The 22968-nt window shown below is 36.2% G+C and overlaps 1 protein-coding gene across 2 annotated transcripts in view; it reads right to left on the reverse strand.

Annotated features, from left to right (window-relative positions):
• The window catches only part of ITFG1 (integrin alpha FG-GAP repeat containing 1), a 267814-nt gene that overhangs the window by 185076 nt on the left and 59770 nt on the right, over positions 1-22968 (reverse strand). For both annotated transcript variants that reach the window (XM_059906036.1, XM_059906037.1), the window contains exons 7-8: positions 12486-12547; positions 5092-5173 (exon numbers count right to left, since the gene is read on the reverse strand). In XM_059906036.1, coding sequence (XP_059762019.1) covers positions 5092-5173; positions 12486-12547 — 144 coding nt within the window. The remainder of the gene's footprint in view (positions 1-5091; positions 5174-12485; positions 12548-22968) is intronic.

A 22968-nucleotide genomic window follows, 5' to 3' on the forward strand; every position in this document is an offset into this window, starting at 1 on the left:
ATAAAAGAGAATATGAACATTTAATTACCCATTCGCATTTAGGCTAAATATAAGTTTTAAATTTCCATACATGGCTCACGTGATTTTCTTTTATTTCCAGATCAAAACTAACAAGAAACAATTTTAATTCGTCAAATTGTTACTGAATACACCCAACTGTAAAACAAGAGGAAGGAAAACTGCTGCTGTTATTTTGGACTAAGTATTTCAGCTGTACCATGGTTAATTTGGAATTAAAATCTGAATTTTTATCAAGCAGCATAAAAACTTCATAAAATAACTTGATTGTGGGGTTTTTCTCCCTTTAAACGGCATTTATTATCTACTGTACTAGGCCATTGGGATACTCAATTGAATAAGATTTGGTTTCAATCATAAATGATACTATTTATGGGGTTCAATATTTTCCAATATGTTAGTAACTTTCACGGATGACAAAGTTTTCTATTTTCATTAACTCCTTTATCACTTATAGGATTATTTAGGCCTGATTTACAATTCCCTAGGTTTCACCAACATGCCAGTATTCTTTCTTCACTTGGAGAATAAAGTGTGATCTCTTTATGATGATCTGATACACAAGATTTAGATTTGGATATATAAATTTATGTAGTCTATGAGATTTAAAATATGATTCAATCTATAGAAAATGCTGATATTCTGTTAAGGTTTGTGTTCCCCCTTCAGTTTTGTAGCTTTTTATTGATTTCTATTACATCTGGCATTGCATACAAAATTAATGTTTTCTCTAAGTGTGGTTGTATATAATTTTTTTTGATAGAAAAAATGTACCTTATTTTTCTTGACTTTTATGTCCTATGTAGTTTAATAGATACTACCTTATTTGCTGCAATTCTAGACCTTGATATTCTAAACCTACCTAGAAAAACACTCAACTTTAACATACAGTTTAAAAGGGTGATATAATAGGGTAAGACACAACATGTTTTCTAGAAGATGACTGCTTAAGTATTAGATGCATTTATGGGTTGCCGATCTCCCAAGTGTGAGGCCAGGGCCCAGCTAATAACCAACAGCAGCTACTACTTATTAGCTGATTTCTAAGGCCCAGGAAATGCTAAAGAGCTCTGTAAATGACACCTTTTTGGGCTACTAGTGCCCTGCTAAACTGTAAATCCAAAGGCCTTTTTGTGGTCATCCTTGTACATCACATTTTAATATCATCAATATTTTCTGACCACATTTTAGTGCTCTTTTTTCTCCCTCCTTATCCCTGTCAAACTCTATGCACACTCTCCTTCTTGGAGGGCTCATTCAGTTCTTGATCTCTTAGCTCTTGGAGGACTTTCAAATTTGCTTTGGTTTTATTACTAAACTTATGTTTCATAAATGTTCCAGCCTGTTGTCTTACTAGCATTATTAAAGACTCTAAAGTATCTTAATATCCAAACCAGCTTACTCTCCTGATTACCTATCTCTATGAAAAATGGTAGAGAAAAGAATGGTTCTTCTAGTTATTCAGAGGCAAGTTGGTTTTTGTTTTTTTTTTAATCCTTCTATTGTCAAACCAACCAGTACATTTACTGATTCTTTCTTTGCAAAGTTTCTCCCAACTGTCCCTCCAATTATTGATGTAGTTAGCTCATGCTTGCACCAACTCATGCTCGACCTGTCTCCTGACTGGTTTCCATCCTTAGAAGATCGAGTATTTCAAAACTGTTTAAATCTACCCTCTGTCTTTTTTTTTTTTTTTTAATTGGGGTATAGTTTATTCACAATGTTGTGTTAGTTTCTGCTGTACGATGAAGTAAATCAGCTATATGTATACATATATCCCCTCCCTCTTGGACCTCCCTCCCACCACCCCCCATTCCATCCCATCTAGGTCACCACAGAGCACCAAGCTGAGCTCCCTGTGGTATATAGCAGGTTCTCACTAGCTATCTGTTTTACACACGGCAGTGCACATACGTCAATCCCAATCTCCCAATTCATCCCACCCCCATGTCTACAGGTCCGTTCCCTACGTCTGTGTCTCCATTCCTGCCCTGCAAATAGGTTCATCTGTACCATTTTTCTAGATTCCACCTACATGTGTTAATATTTTTTTTCTCTTTCTGACTTACTTCACTCTGTATGACAGACTCTGGTCCATCCACATCTCTACAAATGACCCAATTTCGTTCCTTTTTATGGCTGAGTAATATTCCATTGTATATATGTACCACATCTTCTGAAATCTACCTCTCTTTTGATATGAAAATCTCAGGCATCTCAGAGATTCTAATAAACTTCCCCTGACTTCCTATTCCATGTCCCAGAAGCATTACCTTCTGCATATCCCATCAGACAAGAAGATTTTGTTTTACTTTCTGAAGTTAATTTAAAAAGGTACAGTTGGCCCTACATATCCACGGGTTCTGCATCCATTCAACCAACTGTAGAAGCCACAGAAATGGAGGGCTGACTGTACCATGTAATTTTCTACAGTATAAGGGACTTGAATATCCTCGGATTTGGGTATCTGGCAGTAGCTGGTGGGAACTGGTGATGGTGGGGTGGTCCTAGAACCAATCCCCTGTGGATACCTAGGGACTATTGTATCTACAAAGCTGTAGGAGTTAAAGACTGTGTGGAAGTACATGACCTTCTCTGAAGGAGTTGTTCATGCAACTAAGAGGATAGGATAAATTATATATGAACTCAGAGGTACTATGACAAAAAAATCTAAACACTTTAAGTACACACTTTGGTTTCTTTCTTGCCATAGTTGACTATTATCCTTCTATATTTTACTTTTTCATTACTAAATTAATCTAACCACATAACAGAAAATTTGGAAAACAGGTAATAAGATAACCTATTTTCCGACTTTAACACAACCATTATCATCATTTTGATATATTTTGCTCTAGTCTTATTTTTTTTAAATGATCATATTGTACAACATACTGTTCTGCTTTTTTCTCCTAACAGAATCTTCATAACTCCCATTTTTGTTGGCTGTGTAACATTTCATAGAGTTTTATTTAGGTGGTTTCTGGGAAAGTATTTCTTTGTCTTATAAAGGGAATAAATAATGTTATCATAAGTTTGAATAATTATTTCCTTGTTTTATTTGCTAGAAGTTCCTCATTTGTTTGATTTCAAACCACCCTACCTCCCTTTCACTGTACCAGCACAGCCTTCTTTTAGAGTAGGTTTTTTTTGATATCTTTTAAAAAATATTTTATGTTAGAAACTAAAAACTTCATCATAGGTAAAAAACTTCTGTTCCTAGACAACGTAGGTGAGCTGGGAGCCATTTAAACATTCCTTTTTGGTACAGGATTCTTCCTGTGAGCTATATCATTTATTCACGCATGTGCCTCAAGCATGTGCTTTTTTTTAACCAAACAAATGGCGAATTTCTGATATCACTCTGACTTCCTGGCTGTCAGTCACTTTCCTTGCCTTGGTTCAAAAGGAGTGGGAGGGGTGGCGGATGGAGGGCAGGATGCAATTCACAGACATATTCAAATGTATAGGAAAATGCATATTTTTATATATTAATATTCATAACCTTATTCAATGCCATCTGTTTGGACTCATAAGCAGTCTTGTTTTTTGATAATACTCAGCTAAAAATACATCAAGTTTTAAAAAGACAGTGTGGGCTATTTATTTAAAATTTACTGATCCATTAAAAAAGTTTACTGATATACTCACCTAAAGTTATTAAAAATAGGGGAGAAATAGTTATGCTTAATTGACTATATCCTATATTCTGCACATTGAAAAAATACAAACATGTAAATTAAATGTCTATGTTTACAGTTAGCACAATTAAAAAAATCTTTAAGTAAAGCTACTAATAACTTTGTTACAAGCAAAACACTTCATCATACAAAACACACAATCATAAAACAAATATCTTCAATTTGGAGGATCCTAACCAGGGGTTAAGGGAGTTCTGTGAGCAGCCTGAGAATTATATAATGCATATATACTTCTTCCCCTAGAGAGAGACTTGCAAAGAGATTTGTCATTAATCCAGCTAATCAAGTCCATCAGCAAATTAAAAGAAAAATTCATGTATCCTAAGACTTGACTATTTGCATTAAAGACTATAAATCAGGCCCCAGAAATTTGCTCAAAATCAAAGTAATATTCAATGTAATAAAACTAAAATACAGTACAACAGAGATTCATGTTGAAATTTTCATCAAATAACACTATCAAACCTCCTGCTTTAGTTGCCATGGGACATGTCTCTATGACACTGAACAATGAGTTGATTTAGTCAGCGGAGCAAAAAGCAGCAACAACAACAAGACCAAACAAGTCTAGTGAAAAGACTCAGATTATACAATAATTTCCTGTGCACTTACTCTGTGCCTGACACTGTACTTTACTCACATTGTGTTATTCACAATAGCCTTGTGAGGTGGTTATAATCATCATCCTCATTTTACAAATGAAGACACTGAGGCCTCTGGAGGTGGTAATATGTCACCTGCATTTTGAGGAACAGGCTGAGGTGTTTGTTGGTAGAATGAAGGAAAAGCAGGATGGAGTGAACTTTGGACTCAGGTAGTGGTCATCTAGACCACTTTTCCATCTGACACCAAAATCCTTTTAATAATAACCCTGACAAATGATGAAAGAGCCATATATGCTTTGGAAGTTCTGAACTTGATTTATTGTGTAGAATCTTATGGAAAACAGAGATTCATAACAGATGCTACTCTTTGGAATTAAGATGTAAACAAAAATGTTTTTTAATATTCAAGTAGTTTGAAGAGATCAGGTTAATTTCTTCATTATTTTTGTTCTACAGTGTGGATATACATAAAAATGTCATGATAATTACTATTTGGTATTCTCTAGAAAAGCCTCAGTACACATCCTTGTTTTGCATGTTACTCCTGCAAACAGGAGTCCCTTAAATTCAAACTATAATTTAAACACACGTCATAAATTGCTCCTTATTGTATTTAAGAATTGACCACATGCCATGTATAACACTAGGACAGGCATCTTTTAAATCTGTAATAGCTCTGAAGACACTAAAGTTACTTTTAGATATGGGGAATTAATATGACTAGGTCAGAGACATGGGGAGACTTTCAAAGACAAAAACAATCTTACCAAAGTCGGCAAATGCTGACTGTCCAACTACCATCATATTTTGAGGTTTTTCAAATACAGTACTGAGAGAGAAATTTCCATCCTGTTAAAGGCAGAAAGTTTTGGATTAGATCATCATAATCCACTCATTTGTCAAGTGTGAAACAAAGCATTTTAACTAAAGCAGAGAAATAAATAATTTAAGACTTTTGTTGTACTGCAAAAAATTATCCCAATTTTCTGTTCCACTTTTATCATAAAATGAAAGAAACTGCTGTGAGTTGAAGATGTGCATCTGGAGTGCTTTCCTTGCTGTCAATTCAAGTATGGTATGTTTTACTAAATCATCATCATAATTTCAGACAGAATGAGTGTCTTCTACTTTCAAGTACTGTGGAAGGTTTGGGGAATATAAAGAAGCATAAAAAGTAGTTCCTACCTTCAAGGAGCTTACAGTCCAGTTGGGAGATAAAATATAAGTCAGAAAAACAGAATTTCTGAAGGTAACATATAAGTGGTATGAGTAAGTAGGAAAGACACTATGTTTTACAGATTTCAAGGAAGAAGATTCTGTTGCGGATTAATTAGGAAAAAATATTCAAATGAGATGAGAATTACATTCATCCTTAAAGGGCCTATTCATTATCAACCCAAGTTTATGTATCAATCAGAAAGGGAGCAAAGGAGTACAACAGCTGTCATGTACTAACCAGAGGTGGATAAGCTAAACAAAAAAGGAGAACCCATTAGAGATCATTTGTTTCAGTTACTCTTACCAAAATGGAATGTCTGGCTTACAAAAATAATATGCATTTCTTTAAATTATTGCCTTTCTTTTCTATAATTTTAGATTACTACACAAGAAAAAAAACCCAAAACTCTGCATTTGGGTTTTGAGCTCTCAGCTTTAGAGCTCTCTTCTTATCACTGATTTCTCTATTCACTATTCGATATACTGACCCTGATATCTACATACTTTATATAGGATCCCTATATATTTTAAAATATTAAACAATTTAAAAACATTTTTCTTCTTTGTTCCTCTAAGGATACTGCATATCTGCAAGTTAGTTTCTTAAGAAATCATTTCTAACATTTACAGAGAAAGGCATTGTTACACTGAAAGCATGAAGACTAAATGCTTGAGGAACATGAATAAGTAAAATTTGCCTTGTGACAGGCAGTTTTCCAACCATTTTAATACACCATCATCCACATGCAGAAACATGCTTCTCCTACCTACCATTATTAAAGTATCTGATATATTTTTGAATGATTTTTCTAAGGAAATCTTATTTGCTTGTCTTAAAACTTAGGATTCCCCTCCAGTCTTACTGAGTACCTGAAATTACACTAGAGATGCATCAAAATTGCCAAATTTCTGACTGAAGTGTCAAGTGAATTGCATTCTAGAAAGATTACAGCATTGGGTACAAAGTAGACATAATTATTCTTGAATGAATGGAAAAATATCTCTTAAAATTCATCAGCCTCATCTAACATAAAGCTGAACATCAACCTATTAAATGACTCAAGTGAATGAATTACCCCAGTGAAGTTCTGTTAAACTTAATAAAATATATTTAGAAATGTTTCCAGATACAGGCATACTTTAGAGATACTGCAGTCCAGAACACCACAATAAAGTGAGTATTGCAATAAAGCAAGTCACAGGAATATTCTGGTTTCCCAGTGCATATAAAAGTTATTTTTATACTATACTGTAGTCTATCAAGTGGGCAAAAGCATTATGCCTAAAAAAATGTACATACCTTAATTAAAAAATACTTCATTGCTGAAAAGAAGTGCTGCCATCCTAAGCCTTCAGCAAGTTGCAATCTTTTTGCAATAGTAACATCAAAGATCAATAATCACAGATCACCATAATAAATATAATACTATGGAAAAAGTTTGAAATATTGTCAGAATTACAAAAAGTGACATAGAAAACAAGAAGTGACCAAATACTGCTGGAAAAATGGTGCTGATATACTTGCTTGACACAGGGCCGCCACAAACCTTCAATTTGTAAAAAAAAAAAAAAAAAAAAAGCACTATCTGCGAAGTGTAATAAAGTGCAGCACAATAAAACAGGTATGCCTGTATAACTTCATGATGCATCTCCACCAAGAAACACTGAATACTCCCCAGGTGACAGCCTCCCATTTCTAAGATGCCACATTCACCATGAACCTCAGTATAAGAGGAACAAAACCCTCTTCTAACTGTAAGAAAAAGAGAATCATGTATTCTTGCTACAGTGAGAGCATGCAGAATACATTATATATATGACATAATTGGGGGAAAAGATAACACTTTACTGAATTTATCTTTCCATCATTATCATTGTTTATTCTTTACTCCATTTGGCAGTACAAACCTATAGGACTTAATTTCAGTGTCATGTACATATTTAGTATTTGATTAAAATGATTCAATAAACTTAATCATCACTATGTTATTACTCTTATTAGATGACATATTTTAAAGTGATGCATGCCTACACTTATTTTCAAAGATGAAGCTGCTTTGTACCTATTTAATGTAGGAAAGACAAACATGATCAATACTCTTTTAAACTGAGAGAGCAGAACAGTCTGGTAGAAAGGGAAGTAGACATGTAGTTAGATGACATGGTTCTAGTCCTCCTTTCATTGATAAGTTGGATCACTTTGGAACAGCCACTTACTGCTCTGGGTCTCTGTTCTTCAACTGTTAGAAGGGGATAAATGTACTGTGTACTTGCAGGGTTCTAGAGAGGATCAATGTAATGAAACATTAGGGAGAGTTCTGCAAAATGTAAAGTTATCAGGCACTTTTAAGGTATTTTTATAATGTCAGTCCTGTGCTTCTGAGCTGCAAGTACTTTTTTCATGGGCTGCTATTTGAGACCACTCCACTCTGTCCCATTCTTTACCATGCTGTTCTTACTTGCCTTCATTGTAGTCCTGCAATCCAAAATTGCGCCAACCCACTGCTACAATTGTAACTATGTCTTTTACCTTTTCTTTCACCTACTTGGTTTCTGGAATGACTGTGCAATGACTTAAGGATCCAAGTTTTAGAGACAGATTTCCTACTTCAACTCCCAGCTCCACTGTTTGCTAGCTTTGAGGTCTGAACAAGTTAGTTCTAATGTAAGCATCCATTTACTTATCTCTAAAATGAATTTTTACAAGGTTTTTGTGAGGATTAGTAAGATGATCCATATAAAGTGTTTATTAGCTCAGCATATGCACAAATATGTACGCAGTTAACATTATAATTGGTAGTAGGAACGCTAATAGTAATACTATTATTTCTGCTACCCACCACTGAAGCAGCTATCACACTGCCATTGACAAGGGATTTGCCATTTTCTGCTTGAATTCCAGCCACAGATGCTATGTTGTAACAAGTATCTTTACATGAAGGACCACCTATGCTTTGGCCTGCAGGTTTTAATATTTACTTAAAACTGCCGTATTTATAATGTTAAAAAATGATCAGGAAGCCACATAGAATGACTATCATGTGTCTACATCCTTATTCGCATAAAGCAATGGTTCTTGACCGGAGATGATTTTGTTTGCCAGAGGACACTGGGCAATATATGGAGACATTTTCATTGTTACAATTGAGAGGCGGCTTCTAGCATCTAAGTGAGTAGAGGCCAGGGGGGGATACTGCTAAACAACATACAATGCACAGGACAGATCTCCACAGTAAAGAATCATCTGGCCTATGGCCAGTAGGCACATGAAAAGATGCTCAACATCACTAATTATTAGAGAAATGCAAATCAAAACTACAATGAGGTACCACCTCACACTGGTCAGAATGGCCATCATTAAAAAGTCTACAAATAACAAATGCTGGAGAGGGTGTGGAGAAAAGGGAACCCTCTTGCACTGTTGGTGGGAATGTAAGTTGGTACAGCCATTATGGAAAACAGTATGGAGGTTCCTCAGAAAACTAAAAATAGAATTACCATATGATCTAGCAATCCCACTCATGGGCATATACCTGGATAAAACTATAATTCAAAAAGATATATGCACCCCTATATTCATAGCACCACTATTCACAATAGCCAAAACATGGAAACAACCTAAATGTCCATCGATAGATGAATGGATAAAGATGTGGTACATATATACAATGGAATATTACTCAGCCATAAAAAAGAAATAATGCCATTTGCAGCATCATGGATGCAACTAGAGATTCTCATACTAAATGAAGTAGAGTCAAAAATAGAAAGACAAATACCATGTGATAGCACTTATGTGTGGAATCTAAAACATGGCACAAATGAACCTATCTACAAAACAGAAACAGACTCTCAGACATAGAGATCAGACTTGTGGTTGCCAACGGGGAGTGGGGGAGGGAGAGGGATGGACTGGGGGAGTTTGAGGTTGGTAGATGCAAACTATTACATTCAGAAGGGATAAACAATAAGGTCCTACTGTATAGCACAGGGAACTATATCCAATCTCCTGGGATAAACCATAATGGAAAAGAACATAAAAAAATGTATATATATGTATACTGAGTCACTCTGCTGTACAGCTGAGATTGGCACAACATGGTAAATCAACTATACTTCAAAAAAACCCCTCAAAAACAAACAAACAAACAAACAAACAAAACAAAGAATCATCTGGCCTAAAATGGCAGTAAGTGCCAAGATTGAAAGTTTCTAAGGGTGGTGGGTGTTGTCCATGGGTCTGGCTTTGCCATTCCTCTCTTAACTCTCTCCCTTCATGATACTTACCTATTCTCTTCCTTGAGTTCCAGTCCTACATTTCTAACCATTTCATTGATATGTCTCTTATCTAAAATAATTTTTTTTTCCTGCCCCAAATTAGATCTTCCTTTGTCTTTTCTGTTACCCTTGCATTAATGGTCATTCTGTCTTCTCATACCTATCCCTTCTTGTCTATTCCCAACATTCTACTCCTTTAATCATCCACCTCTTTCCCAGGATATAGTAAATTCTACCTAAGTCATCCCCCCACCTCCAGATTTTCCATGCTAACCTATCTGATATGCAATAGCCAGACTAACTGCAATAATGAAAGCTCTATTTATCTCACGCTCAGTCCTAAAACCTTTAGGACTTAAGCTTCTCAATAAATTTTTAAAAGATCAAATTACTTAGTTTAGGAGTCAAGGCCTTTGCTGATCTTATCTAAACCAATTCTTCTAATCTAACCTTCCAGTATCTTTTCATATTCTGGCCCAAACCAGCCACTTTCTACTCTGACTATGTCCTGTGTTTCCCATGCATGTCCTTGCCCTCTTCCTTTTTCTCACTTTCAACCACTAAAATCCTGCTCATCTGTACCAGCCATTTCAAATACCACATCTTCCTTGAAGCCTTCCCTGATGATCCTGGGTGGACCAAATGGAAGCAACTGCTCTGTCTTTTAACTCCTTGCAGCATGAGGTTTGTACCTCTCATCATACCAGTCAGAGTTGCCTACACTCACATCTTAGCCCTCCTCCTCGTCTTCTGTCGACTTCTGATCTCCCAGAGCACCTACCATGGGGCTGTGCCCAAACTACCTAAAAAGATTTGTCGAAGTGCATATCTTCTATTAGCTAATATGGTTTTATAGGGTTTGAGGGCTTTTTTTGTCAATTAGTGTGTTACTGTGAATTGTTTGCCCAACTTCTAATTAAAAATGATCCTCCCATTTTACAAAACCTACACTTTATCTGAACAAGTTAATTTTGAGTCTACATTCGCCTTAATTTGTACTAATGACTTTTATATTATTGTTAACATGACTACCTTATTGACCCAGCTGTTTTACCACAAGAAAAACCCTTAGTCTCTACTGTCAAATAGATAATTTATTAATTTTCTTTAAAGAAAACAAGAAAGGGAAAAAAGAGCCCAATCAAAATCTAGTCTCTTCATGAAGATTTTTCTCCTATTGAGTTGCTTCACTTTATTACCTTTAAATCAGCCTAGGTTGAGAGGAAATAATATACTCAAAAGTAGTCTGTAATTATATATATATATTATATTTATTTGTAATGAGGCTTTTCTCCCCCTGATGGATACTAGTTTATCAATCATAATGACTGATTTTCTCATTTTCTAATACCTCAAGATTCACTTGAAGTATTGTTTTCAAGGCCACCTGAAAACGAGTATCCCCCACTAGTGGAAATTTTCATTTATGGTAATCACTAAAAATATAACTGTATTTCTATCATCAGAAAAACAAATACAACTACGTTAAAAAATATAGTACATTAAACAAAGATAAATCTTTCTGGTTTAGATGTCTTTCTTTTTTCTTGCCATAAAAAAAAAAAAAGAAAAAAGGATCAAATTGCTTAGTTTGGAAGTAGTTAGTAGTACTTAAAAGCCCTAATCTTGTCTAAACAAAGCTCTTCCCCGATCCTAGTTTCCCTCCATGAAGAAATCTGAGTCATGACTCTTCTATAAGAGATGGCTGATAATGAGTCTTCTTCCATGAGCCTGCACTTTACATTTTTTAAGATCTGTTTATTTTTCACGAGTATTTTAACAAAAATCTATAAAATGTTATGGGTTTAATATGGATTGAATAAAAGACAATCTGGAGTAAATAGCTGGGAAACCAAGTGATCTCAAACTAAAATTTGGTGTCTATTGTGCACCAGGTATTTTACACACATTGTTGCATTTAATCTTAACAAATAGTCTATGAAGCCGACATGACACTCTTATACCTGTTTTCCATATGAGGAAAGTGAGGTTTAATACTTGACCATTATTTGATGAATGTCACTCAGTTGGCCAATTTGGCTTGTCCTCAAATCCTGTCCCCCATTATTTACCTATAATTCAACTTTAAAAATCTGGGTAGTCTATTCTTCATTAATTAATATTTCATATAACTACATCAAGCTAAAAATAAAGTAAAACCATGACATCAGTTTGGGAATATTCTACTTGCAATTAAAAAACTATATTGGGAAAGGTTCCTTAATCCTGGTCAACTTGCCAGTAAATTTAGTATCTGTTGTTCTTATTTTTGTATATAAGCCTGAAGGCAAGGAGGAAAAATTAGTCTTTTAAAAGGGGTTTTTTTCAACAAACCATCATGCTGACAAATTAAATGACAGGCATCCCTCTCAACAGCTGACAGCCTAGCAGGGGCCCTGTTAACATGCGCATTAGGGAAGACTGATTGGTTTAATTGGCGGTCATGCCTGAAAACCTGCAGAGGAATTGATGCTGAATGAATCATTTCCTTCAGCAATATTCAGCAGTTTGAAGGCAGCAATGCAACCAAAAGCTCTTAAAGTTGTTCTGTTTATTGTTGAAACCAACCGACCAAGTGATTACTTTCATTTTACTTTCTAAGATTGTGTGCTTTTTTTTACTGAAAGCCATCATTTAAAAATGCTTCACAGAAAAGATTTCTTACCAAATTTTTCCATATCTCAAACTGGAAGGTACTAGAGGCAGACAATGTCGTGAGGAATAAATCTAGGAGGAAAATAAGAGAATTGTAAGTTCTGTTACTGATGTGTACATTTAAAAACAGGAAGAAATACAATACATAAAAATAGTTTTAATACAGTTGTACTTAAATGTATTTTAAATTTTATATATATATATATAACATATATATACTTTTTTGTACATCAAATGATGTTTATTGACAGTTTACATGATCCAGATCTAAGCGTCATCAATGGTGGGTCATGTGACCCTCTTACAAGATCAAGGATGAATGCTATTGTTTTCTTTTTTTTTGGCTGCACCATGTGGCATGTGGGATCTTAGTTCCCTGACCAGGGATTGAACCTGTGCCCCCTGCAGTGAAAGTGTAGAGTCTTAATTAACCACTGGACCACCAGGGAAGTCCCTAAATTACATTTTAACGAGCTTGATCCATCAAAGAAAAGAAAGCAGATGACCCTGTATTAGTACAATTAAGGAAAATGTATTTAAAGGAAGCATTTAGTATTAGTCCTTCAAAAGCATTTTTTATTTTGAAGAACAATTATGTGTACTACTTTTTTATCTTACACATTTTAATTCTACGGTAGGCTATATTTTTAAAAAAGATATTCTAATCACAATCACATTTTGCTTTCTCACCCTAAAAGCAACACTTAACTATATATCATAGTCAGGTTTCAGCATGATTTTAAATAACAGTATTACAGCATCCACAATCTTTGGCACTCGTGTTAAGTGAACAATAAATTGTATTTCAAATTTTAATAGAATTGTCTTCATATATTCCAACTAAAAAAAGTTTTATTAAAAAGTGCAAGAACTTTAATAAAATTTTTTGAAAAACAGTAGGTTGACAGTCAAATCAAACAACCTATTAATCCAAAAGCCAGGTAATCTGCAAGTCTATTCTAGTAGCAGCATTTACTATGTTTGCATAATGGCAATTTTACTTAATAAATAGAGAAGTTCTAAAATGATGAGTTGACTCATAGGAATATTAAAATGACATTACTCTCTTGTGCTTTAAAAAGATGAACGTGGTATAAAGACCACAACTATCTTTAAGAAAAGTTTTTTTTTCATCCCATTAAATGTGTTTAGAAAACTATCATTGATATGTAATGTTTTCTGTAAAGGCTTCATATTAATTTAATGAAGCTAATTTATGTAATAATTACAATAAGAAAGATTTTCATAGAATCCTCGGCAAACTAAGTAACCTGTTCACTTTTATTATTAGTTGAACTCAAAACTAAGTGGAACAATTGTCTATGTCAATGTATCAAATATCTCTGCATTTATTTTCACCACACTAAGGATGCTTTGCCTATGGATATAGAAATGTAGTCTTTTACTAAGATAATTTCTTTAATCTGTCAAACATATACTCCCAATGAAGTGTTTATTTCCATACTCCTCTAGGAAAACTCCCAAACAATATCTGCGATTTATGTGATGATATACCTACAACCGATCTTCTCTCCTTCACCCATGTATCCTTCACACTGCCATCAGCATGATTAAAAAACAAAAGTGCAAATTTGATCTCATTTCTTCTCTTCCAGGATACAGGAATAATCTCATCATCTCATCAGGTGAAAGCCTACCTACCTACATTTCCAGGCTCATTTTTTGCCACTGCCATGATGTTTGTTGATTCTATTTTCACAGCTTCACTGGTTATTTATTAAGACTTTGAAAAACAGTCAAGTGACATGAGGGATTGGAAGTACCTTATAAAACAGATTTTTAAAAAATTTCATTTCATCATTCAATTATATAAAGAGGTTATAGAAAAATAAATAATTCATTATGTGGAGAAATAAAAATAGAGACAATTATTAACAATTCAATATGAAGAATCATGCCTCGGATGTTGAATGAAATGAGAATGAAACAACAGCTAGAAAAAAATTTTAGTCAACAAAGCGATAAAGTTCTTACCCTCCCACATGCCACGGGGCAACTGGGCCCACGTGCCGCAACTATTGAGCATGTGAGCCACAACTAGAGAGCCCGTGTGCCACAACTACAGAGCCTGTGTGCTCTGGAGCCAGCGCATCACAACTACAGAGCCCGCTCGCTCTGGAGCCCGTGCATTGCAACTAGAGAGCCCACGTGCTGCAACTACTGAGCCCCTGCGCCACAACTAGAGAGAGAAGCCCATGCCACAACAAAGAGCCCATGCATCACAATGAAAGATCCCATGTGTTGTAACTAAGACCTGACACAGCCAAAAACAAATAAATAAATATTTTTAAAAAAGAGTAATTTACACAATAAAATGAAAGGAAATGTACTCAGTAAAACTAATGGATGCTGTGACATGCCACTGAGATCCCTCGTGGAAATGAAGGACTTATTCCCTCAGCTGCTGGAAATGCTGCTGGCAGACAGCCCTAAGAAACCAGCCCTTTGGAGGACAGTTTTGGCTGAAGAGTACTACCTTGCCAAAGGCTGTGACCTTTTCTGTGCTAGCCTGCATTCAATAACTAGTCAGTTCAGAGGAATAAAGACTAGACCCCCTCACCACAACTCAGGACAACTCTGAAGGGCCATTCCACATTCAGAGGTCCCAAGGTCAGCTGAGGCTTCTACTGACACTGAATCACAGTCCAACTTTTCCCTTCCACTCGTACTCCCTAAAACAAACTTCTTGTACACTAATCTCCACCCCAGAATTTTCTTTGCAGGGAACCCAATCTACAACAGTTAACACCAAAAGTGATCTGAGAAAGCAGACACTAAGATTTTGGAGTTGGATCACCTATCATGGTACTGGCAATAAAGATCCCTTCACTGGGGATAAGCAGTGCACAGATAGCCACACTATCTTTTACTGATGCTGTCTTGGGCAGTATTCTGGTGGAAAGGAATGCACCACTGGGTGTGATACTTGAGGCTTTTTGAGAAATATGAGATAAACACTAACTATAAAGACAGCAGAATTTGATGGCTATTGCTAAGCTCAATTGAGGAAATAAAGGAAAGACACAAAGGTTGAGCGTGATTAATGAGAAATTAAAAGCTAAGTGTGAAAGCCAGAGGGCCTCTTGGGGAGCAAAACAAGAGGTTCTCACCTCCAGTAGCAGGAGGGCAAGGAAAGCTGATGACTAAGACCAGGACTTAATGGTAAGAGTAGAAGAGCTTCCAAGAAGGTTAAATTCTCAACCTAAGCAGGTCTGCTATATTAAGGTTAGAGCCCTAGATGGGAAAAAATGATATTTGACCCATGGGATAGGAACATCTAAGTGATAACCTGAAAATCATGAATCCCCAGATTCACTTGAATGGACTTTCAGAGCCTGCAGGAGTGGACTGTTAAAGGTTGACATTCCCTCTTGTTTGAAGATGATGGAGAAGTTTCCCCTAAAGGCTAGAGTTCTCTCTTACTGGAAGATGATGGAGAAGTTTCTACTCCCAGTAGGCAACATTCTTCCCACTTCCTACAGTCTGTCCCACCTTCTCTGCTGCCACTAGGCCAAAAAGTGGGGTTAAGTTACGAGATAACCTAACCAGGAATGTGTGCACATTTGAGGGAGAAAGGGACGACAGCCTGAATTAAGTGCAGGACCTAGCTAACATGTACTGGCAGGAGCCAGGAGAGTAAGCATGAGACTATATTCTGAGAGTACTTGATCAAGGTAGGGGTTGAGGGATGGGGTAGGGAAGATGGGGTGCAAGATGAGGCACAATAAGGAGTTGGGGGTATGGTGATTACATTGGACCTCATCTACTCTAGAAGTGGCAGCAATTCATTTTATAGGAGTAGATACATATTCTGGATATGGGTTTGCCCTTCTTGTCTTGAAAACTAATTTAAAACTGCTAATAGAAACAATATGATGAGAGCTGACATCACTGGTATTCATTTGAAGAAATAATCCTTATCAAAAGATTGCATTATAAGTTAGTGAAAAATTCAAGATATAAACCCCAAACTCAAATCCTTGTGCATTAGATTCTTTTAACAAGTAAAATAGTGAAAATAGTCTATGTTCATGCAGTCTCTTCTCCTCAAAATATAGACACATAGTCAAGTAAGTGTGTACAAAAACTTTAAATGGTTTATGCTTCAATTATCTTCATTCATAGCTTGAAAGAATTAAGCTACTGCATTTCAATCCTTGCCAAGTGCAGCACAGCCTTCCTTTCAAATGAAGAACTCTTTGGTTAATGTTGGCATCAAAAGGAAGCCTTAGGAGTTTTAGAAACTTAAATTGGAAGTTGGACTATGTGAACTAAACCATGTTAGGAAAAATCAAAACAAAGGTTAATCATTAATAATGGGCACCTAACATCCTTTTGATATACTATGGTATAAAGGAAGAGATTAAAAATTGTGATTTCTGGCACTGTATCCCCTCAGTGTGACATCTCAACTTTTTAAGAAAAATATTCCAATGGAAATTTTTAAAAAGTAGTATTCGTAATATCATTTATAGTTCCTGCATGAAGAAATTCTCCTTGGATATTGAGAGTCACTGTATTTCCAAAGGAGTTCATGGTTCATTTGGAAAAAACATAGCTAATAAAACATTTTTGGTATTTTCTAGAAGCATCAGACATTTTCACAAAGAATGGTTCAAAGCCGTATTCTGTACTGTTTCTATGCTTGAGCCAGGAGGATTTGCCAAGTTCATGTTTACATCTGTTCTGTAGTACTGTCCAGTCTTTCTTAGTCCCAGTTACACTAGTGAAAGGGCAGCATGAGAGTGTAGAATAAAATTATCTTTCATCTGTTTCCACTTGTTCATAAAACAGTACACCAAAGGCCATATGACTGCTGAAATCATTAAGATAAACCAGCTAATGCCAACAACTCTTCCTTTTGCGGCAGCAGTTTAACTGCATTCTGAAGCTCAGAGGTCATCAACTCAAACGCTGTAAGGCATGAGGCTCTAACTTAAAGAAGTTAAGAGGTCCTGGTACAACCAAGATGATCAAATAGTAAAAAGGCACAGGGCATACAAACTGACTAAAGATCTCTGGATGAGGGAGACAGTAGGAAGTAGGGGACTGAGAGGAACTAAAAAGAGTCCATCACCGACCAAAGAGGACGGCAACTAGTTAGCTCCAGCCAATTGTTGTTACTACAGAAATATAATTTTTAAATATGGAAAATCATATTCAAAAAATATTGAAATATAATTCAAAATATTTTAAGCAGCATGGGAAAAAATTAAAAACATCTCTGCAAAGTCAATTTGAGGTACTAGATTAAAACTGATAGATTATCACTTTGGTTACATATTTGTTCACAGAGAACCAACCCTACTTCTTATATTCCCTATACCAAACACTGCCAGATAATATTCTGTACAAATGCACTAATTTAGTAGATGGTATGAGGAACCTATTTGAATGGGTCCCCATTCACAAGATACTATTCTAAGGAAGAAGTCTAAATTTCTAAGAATCATTTTAAAATTTCAATTTTAAGTTCATAAACTTCTATCTAGACTTCCTTTCCCTTTCTTTCTCTTTCCTATCCTGAAACATTGGGGCCCAAATGAAGATTCTCTATGCTTAGCAGAGAGCTCTGACTAGACACTTAGACACAATACTCGGGAACACAGGCACACATTATTATAAGACTAAAGGCCCTTAACGCTGGGTAAACAATAAACCTACTCCCTCCCTGCTTTCCATTATCAGTCAAATCATTATCAGAAGTACTTTTGTTGTAAGAAAAATAAAAGGTTAGATTGATGGGAGCCTGTTAAGTGTCCTGAAATTGAATGTTTAAGGGGGTTATAATTTTCATTTGAGGAAGATTATTAACAAGTGAGAACTGGATATATTCTAATTACTACATTTTTATTATAGGGAATTTATTTTCTATAACTTGGATGTTAGATTTTTAAGAGAAATGTAATCAAGGTAATTATGGTAAATTAGTGATCTTCAAAGACTTAGTAATATTTTGAATTCTGTAGTGTTAGATGAATCTCAGCTGAAGTCATTTATTTCGTCTACTCCTATGAGATCGGGGTCTTAAGGAATACTGAGGGAGTTTGCAATTATTTATTTGTTTTTTGTTTGTTTGTTTGTTTAGCCTGTGCCAGGTCTTAGTTGCGGCACACAGGATCTTCACCGCGGCATGCGGATGACTTCTTAGCTGTTGCATGTGGACTCAGCTGCGGCATGTGAACTGTAAGCTGTGGCATGCACACGGGATCTAGTTTCCCGACCAGGCATCAAACCCAGGCCCCCTGCATTGGGAGTGCAGAGTCTTACCCACTGGACCACCAGGGAAGTCCCCCGAGTCCGCAGTTTTAATTTTTCCAATCTTGTAATGTTTCTATGGGTTAACACACATTAATTTAAAATTCCAATATGAGAACACACTTCATCTTCTAGAAGAATCCTCTATGTTCCAGAAGGTAAAGAATTCATTAGAGATTATAATACTTAATGATGGAAAGAACTGGAGTACAGGAACTTGGCATTAATCATCACTAAGATTTTCAGATTTTCCATTAACTCTCATTAAAGTTAATTTTCTTGAATGAAGGTTTTATAATACAAATTTTAGAACTGCATTTGGCCTGATGATTTTTCTTAGGGCAATGAAGTCAGTCTTCATACATTTGGTTTGTACAATAAAGCCACCTACTTCCATTAGTCCCTTTCATTCCTGATCCTTTCTTATCAGGTCCACTCATTCAAAAACAAATGTTAGGTAAAGCTTATCACACTAAGTGTATATTACAAATTTATACAAACGTATAAAGAATTTTAGAAGCTGTTTAGAAGCCGCCTTCACAAGCACTACTATCCAAAACCAGTTCTTTAGGCAGGTGAAACATGGCATCTAGGATTTCTGAGTATCTATACTGATGTTAAAGGACCTGTCCACCAAATTATTTTTTATGTATTTCTGTCTAATGAGTTGTTTGATTTTTAACAGAATTCTTAGTTTTCCCTACATGATGGGCTCCTACTCAGGGGCTAGGGTTAGAGAAGAAACCTCAACTTTGTGCACAAAAAGAGTGGCTAGACATTTAAACCAAATTCAACCTGAAAATAATTTATTTCTTAAGTGGCAAGATTCAATCACTGTGATAAATGCTCTAAAATTTATGAGTAGAAGCTGTCGGTCTCTGATAACTGCTATGTCAGACTGAACTGCGAAACACAATGCATATGGGTCAGCAGAGTTTAGCAGATTATTCCTCTTATAAATCCAAGAGAAGAACAGTTAAACACACAAAATGAGTTATTTAAAATGATTCAAACTCATAGTTACTCAAAAGCAGATCTCTGACAGTAGGCAGTTATGTCCCATCCTCTAGAAACTCTTGATTTCTGTACTGTCTTCTATTCTTAGCTTGTTTTTTTTTTTTTTTTTTTTAAAGTGGGATGAATATCAGGAGTCCCACTTTTTTATTTATTTATTTATTTATTTATGGCTGTGTTGGGTCTTCGTTTCTGTGTGAGGGCTTTCTCTATTTGCGGCAAGTGGGGGCCACTCTTCATCGCAGTGCGCGGGCCTCTCACCATCGCGGCCTCTCTTGTTGCGGAGAACAGGCTCCAGACGCGCAGGCTCAGTAATTGTGGCTCACGGGCCCAGCTGCTCTGCAGCATGTGGGATCTTCCCAGACCAGGGCTCGAACCCGTGTGCCCTGCATTAGCAGGCAGATTCTCAACCACTGCGCCACCAGGGAAGCCCTTAGCTTGTTTTTCTAAACACCAGAGAGGAACTTTCTGCAGACTATAATAATAGTGGACTTAATGAGATAATCTATCTATATGATTTCCGTGCATCATTTTTGGAACATACTAGAAGGGAATATTTTTGCTGAATCTAGAGCAGTGTAGTAATAAAATGCTTGATGTGTAATAAATTCCAATAAATTGGAAAAAGTAAAGCAAAGCATTAACCTCCCTGGGCTTCATTTCTCTGCCTCTGAAATGGTGTGATAAGACTAAATGATCTTTAAGATTCCTTTCATATCTATCTACCTACTCATTCAACACCTTTTAAGCATGTCCTATGTGCTCGGCACTCAGGTATTGGATAAACACAAATGAGGCATGCTCCTTGCCTTTGAGAACATCTGTCTCCTTGGAGGAGACAGATCTGGAAACAGCACATGGCAGTGGCTCAGCTAGAATTATGAACATATACGATGGGGACTGAGTTGACAGAGGTACTGTTGGGGGGAATTTGGGGAGGGCTTCACTTAGAAGGTAACAGTTCTGCTGGTCAGAAACTTAACAGGTAATGAGTTTTAGAAGCAATGATACATCAGTGAAATGCTAATGCTACCAACACATATCATTTTACAGTATATAAGGCTCTTTTTATAGGAATAAGTTAAAACCAAACAATCAGATCATTAAGAAACTTCAAGTTAAAGCAACTTGTTAAAATAATGAGACATACTCATGGCCTCTAACTCATTCAAGAACAAATGTTAGGTAAAGCTTATTAATGTAATATACTCACTAAGTACAACTGACAATTACAAAAATTGCTCATATATCCACCCATTCCAGCCATATGAAGTCTGAAGTTAATAATTCTGAGAATTAAATAATTTCCTCAAGATTATGGAATTAAAGTAGTCCCTAAACTTCATATGTGAAATTACAAATATATTTCTCTTAAAGCAGAAATAAGTACAGTAAGTACAGTATTGATTAAGCATGAAGTGTATATTAAATGCATTAAAACTTCCTTTCAAATAGCTACATAAAATAATTTAAGAAATTTGATGTTAACTCCAAAAGTATATCTTTAACAATACGGAAAACAGACAATTGTAATGCAAATAGTAAGCCTTATAGTTACTAATAAAACTCTAATTTAAAAACTGTCTTCTCTGCCTTTTGTAATGTAGTGTAGAATGCTATTTATAGGTCACGTTAAGAGTGCTCGCTTCAATAAGAAGAGATTTAACCTTTCTTTTTTAATGTCAAAGGGCTTTATGTAAGAATTGGAACTTCATCATTTAAAACTAAAAACCTAATTAAAACACTGTACCAAAAATAAGAAGGAATGGCTTGTTAAGCCAGATAGGGAAGTTCTATTGATGCTTTGTAAATTTATCATATTTAATTTACACAGTAATCTCTAACAGAGCAGAATAATCCCATGTTATAATAATCCCATATCCACTATAAACCTTCATCCTGAAACAGCACCCCCTCCCCAAAAGAATGAGCAACAAAATTCAATGCCATAGGCTTAAAACCCACCATTTGGCATTACGATGGACTACTTTTAGGTTGGCAGAAGCCCACCAAATGCGAAATTCCATCTGTGGAATGGCACTGTGAGGAGCTGGTGCTGCAAACCTGCTCCCTAGCAAAACAAGCATAACTGGGGAAAATCATTTAAAAAACCCAACCTTTCAAAGTCTCTGGAAATTGTTTTAGATGAAGAAACATTCATTTAAGAAAATATACTAAAACTCGGTAAGAATAGTGAGTCTGTGGCATTTGATCCACGACTCGCCTCTCCCTTTCCTTCCTAGCTCAGTGTGATAGAAGCTCTGCTTCAGGCAGGTGCAGACAAAACCATAGGGCACCCTTTCTCCCCAGGTACCAATCAAACTATTCCTCTATACTGATCTATTCCTCTAGAGTAATCGAGGGTTATGGTATGTTCCTGGGGTGGGGGCAGGTACCAGCATTTCTTATCTCTCCCAGCAACATGCTGCAGAGGCTAAATTCCAAGCAAGTGTAGCCAAGATGTCAGAGAATCCCTTCTTCAACTCAGCCCCCACTGTTGGGGTGGAGGATCTACCTCAGGCACAGCACATTCAAATAGCAGGGCTCTGATAACCTGCATCCCAGCTCATTTGTAGGCTGTTGGTTCCATGCTGGAGAGACAAACCAAGAAGATCAGAAACTACCACCCTCACCCTGCGCTCTGCTCCTAAAGCATGGGTGTCACTGGGAGGGAAGTACATCATTGGCTATACTTCCATCTCTGGAGCCATGGCTCAGAGATTCTGGCCAGGAGGAGAGGCAGGCTGTAACACAGAGAACACCAAGGTTCTTGTCTAAGGAAATGACAACAGAAAGAGGGGAAGTTCAAGCCTAAGGGCACACTCAAAACCAATGGCAGGAAAGCAATTAAGAGGAGGCTGCCAGCTTCATGAAACAAATAACCTACATCACTAATTATTAGAGAAATGCAAATAAAGCTACAATGAGGTATCATCTCACACTGGTCAGAATGGCCATCATCAAAAAAGCTACAAACAATAAATGCTGGGGAGGGTGTGGAGAAAAGGAAACCCTCTTGCACTGTTGGTGGGAATGTAAATTGATACAGCCACTATGGAGAACAGTAATATACCCCAATGTTCATTGCAGCACTATTTACAACAGCCAGGACATGGAAGCAACCTAAATGTCCATCAACAGAGGAATGGATAGAGAAGATGTGGTACATATATACAATGGAATATTACTCAGCCATGAAA

This window comes from Balaenoptera ricei, chromosome 19, assembly GCF_028023285.1.
Source record: "Balaenoptera ricei isolate mBalRic1 chromosome 19, mBalRic1.hap2, whole genome shotgun sequence".
Taxonomy (NCBI): domain Eukaryota; kingdom Metazoa; phylum Chordata; class Mammalia; order Artiodactyla; family Balaenopteridae; genus Balaenoptera; species Balaenoptera ricei.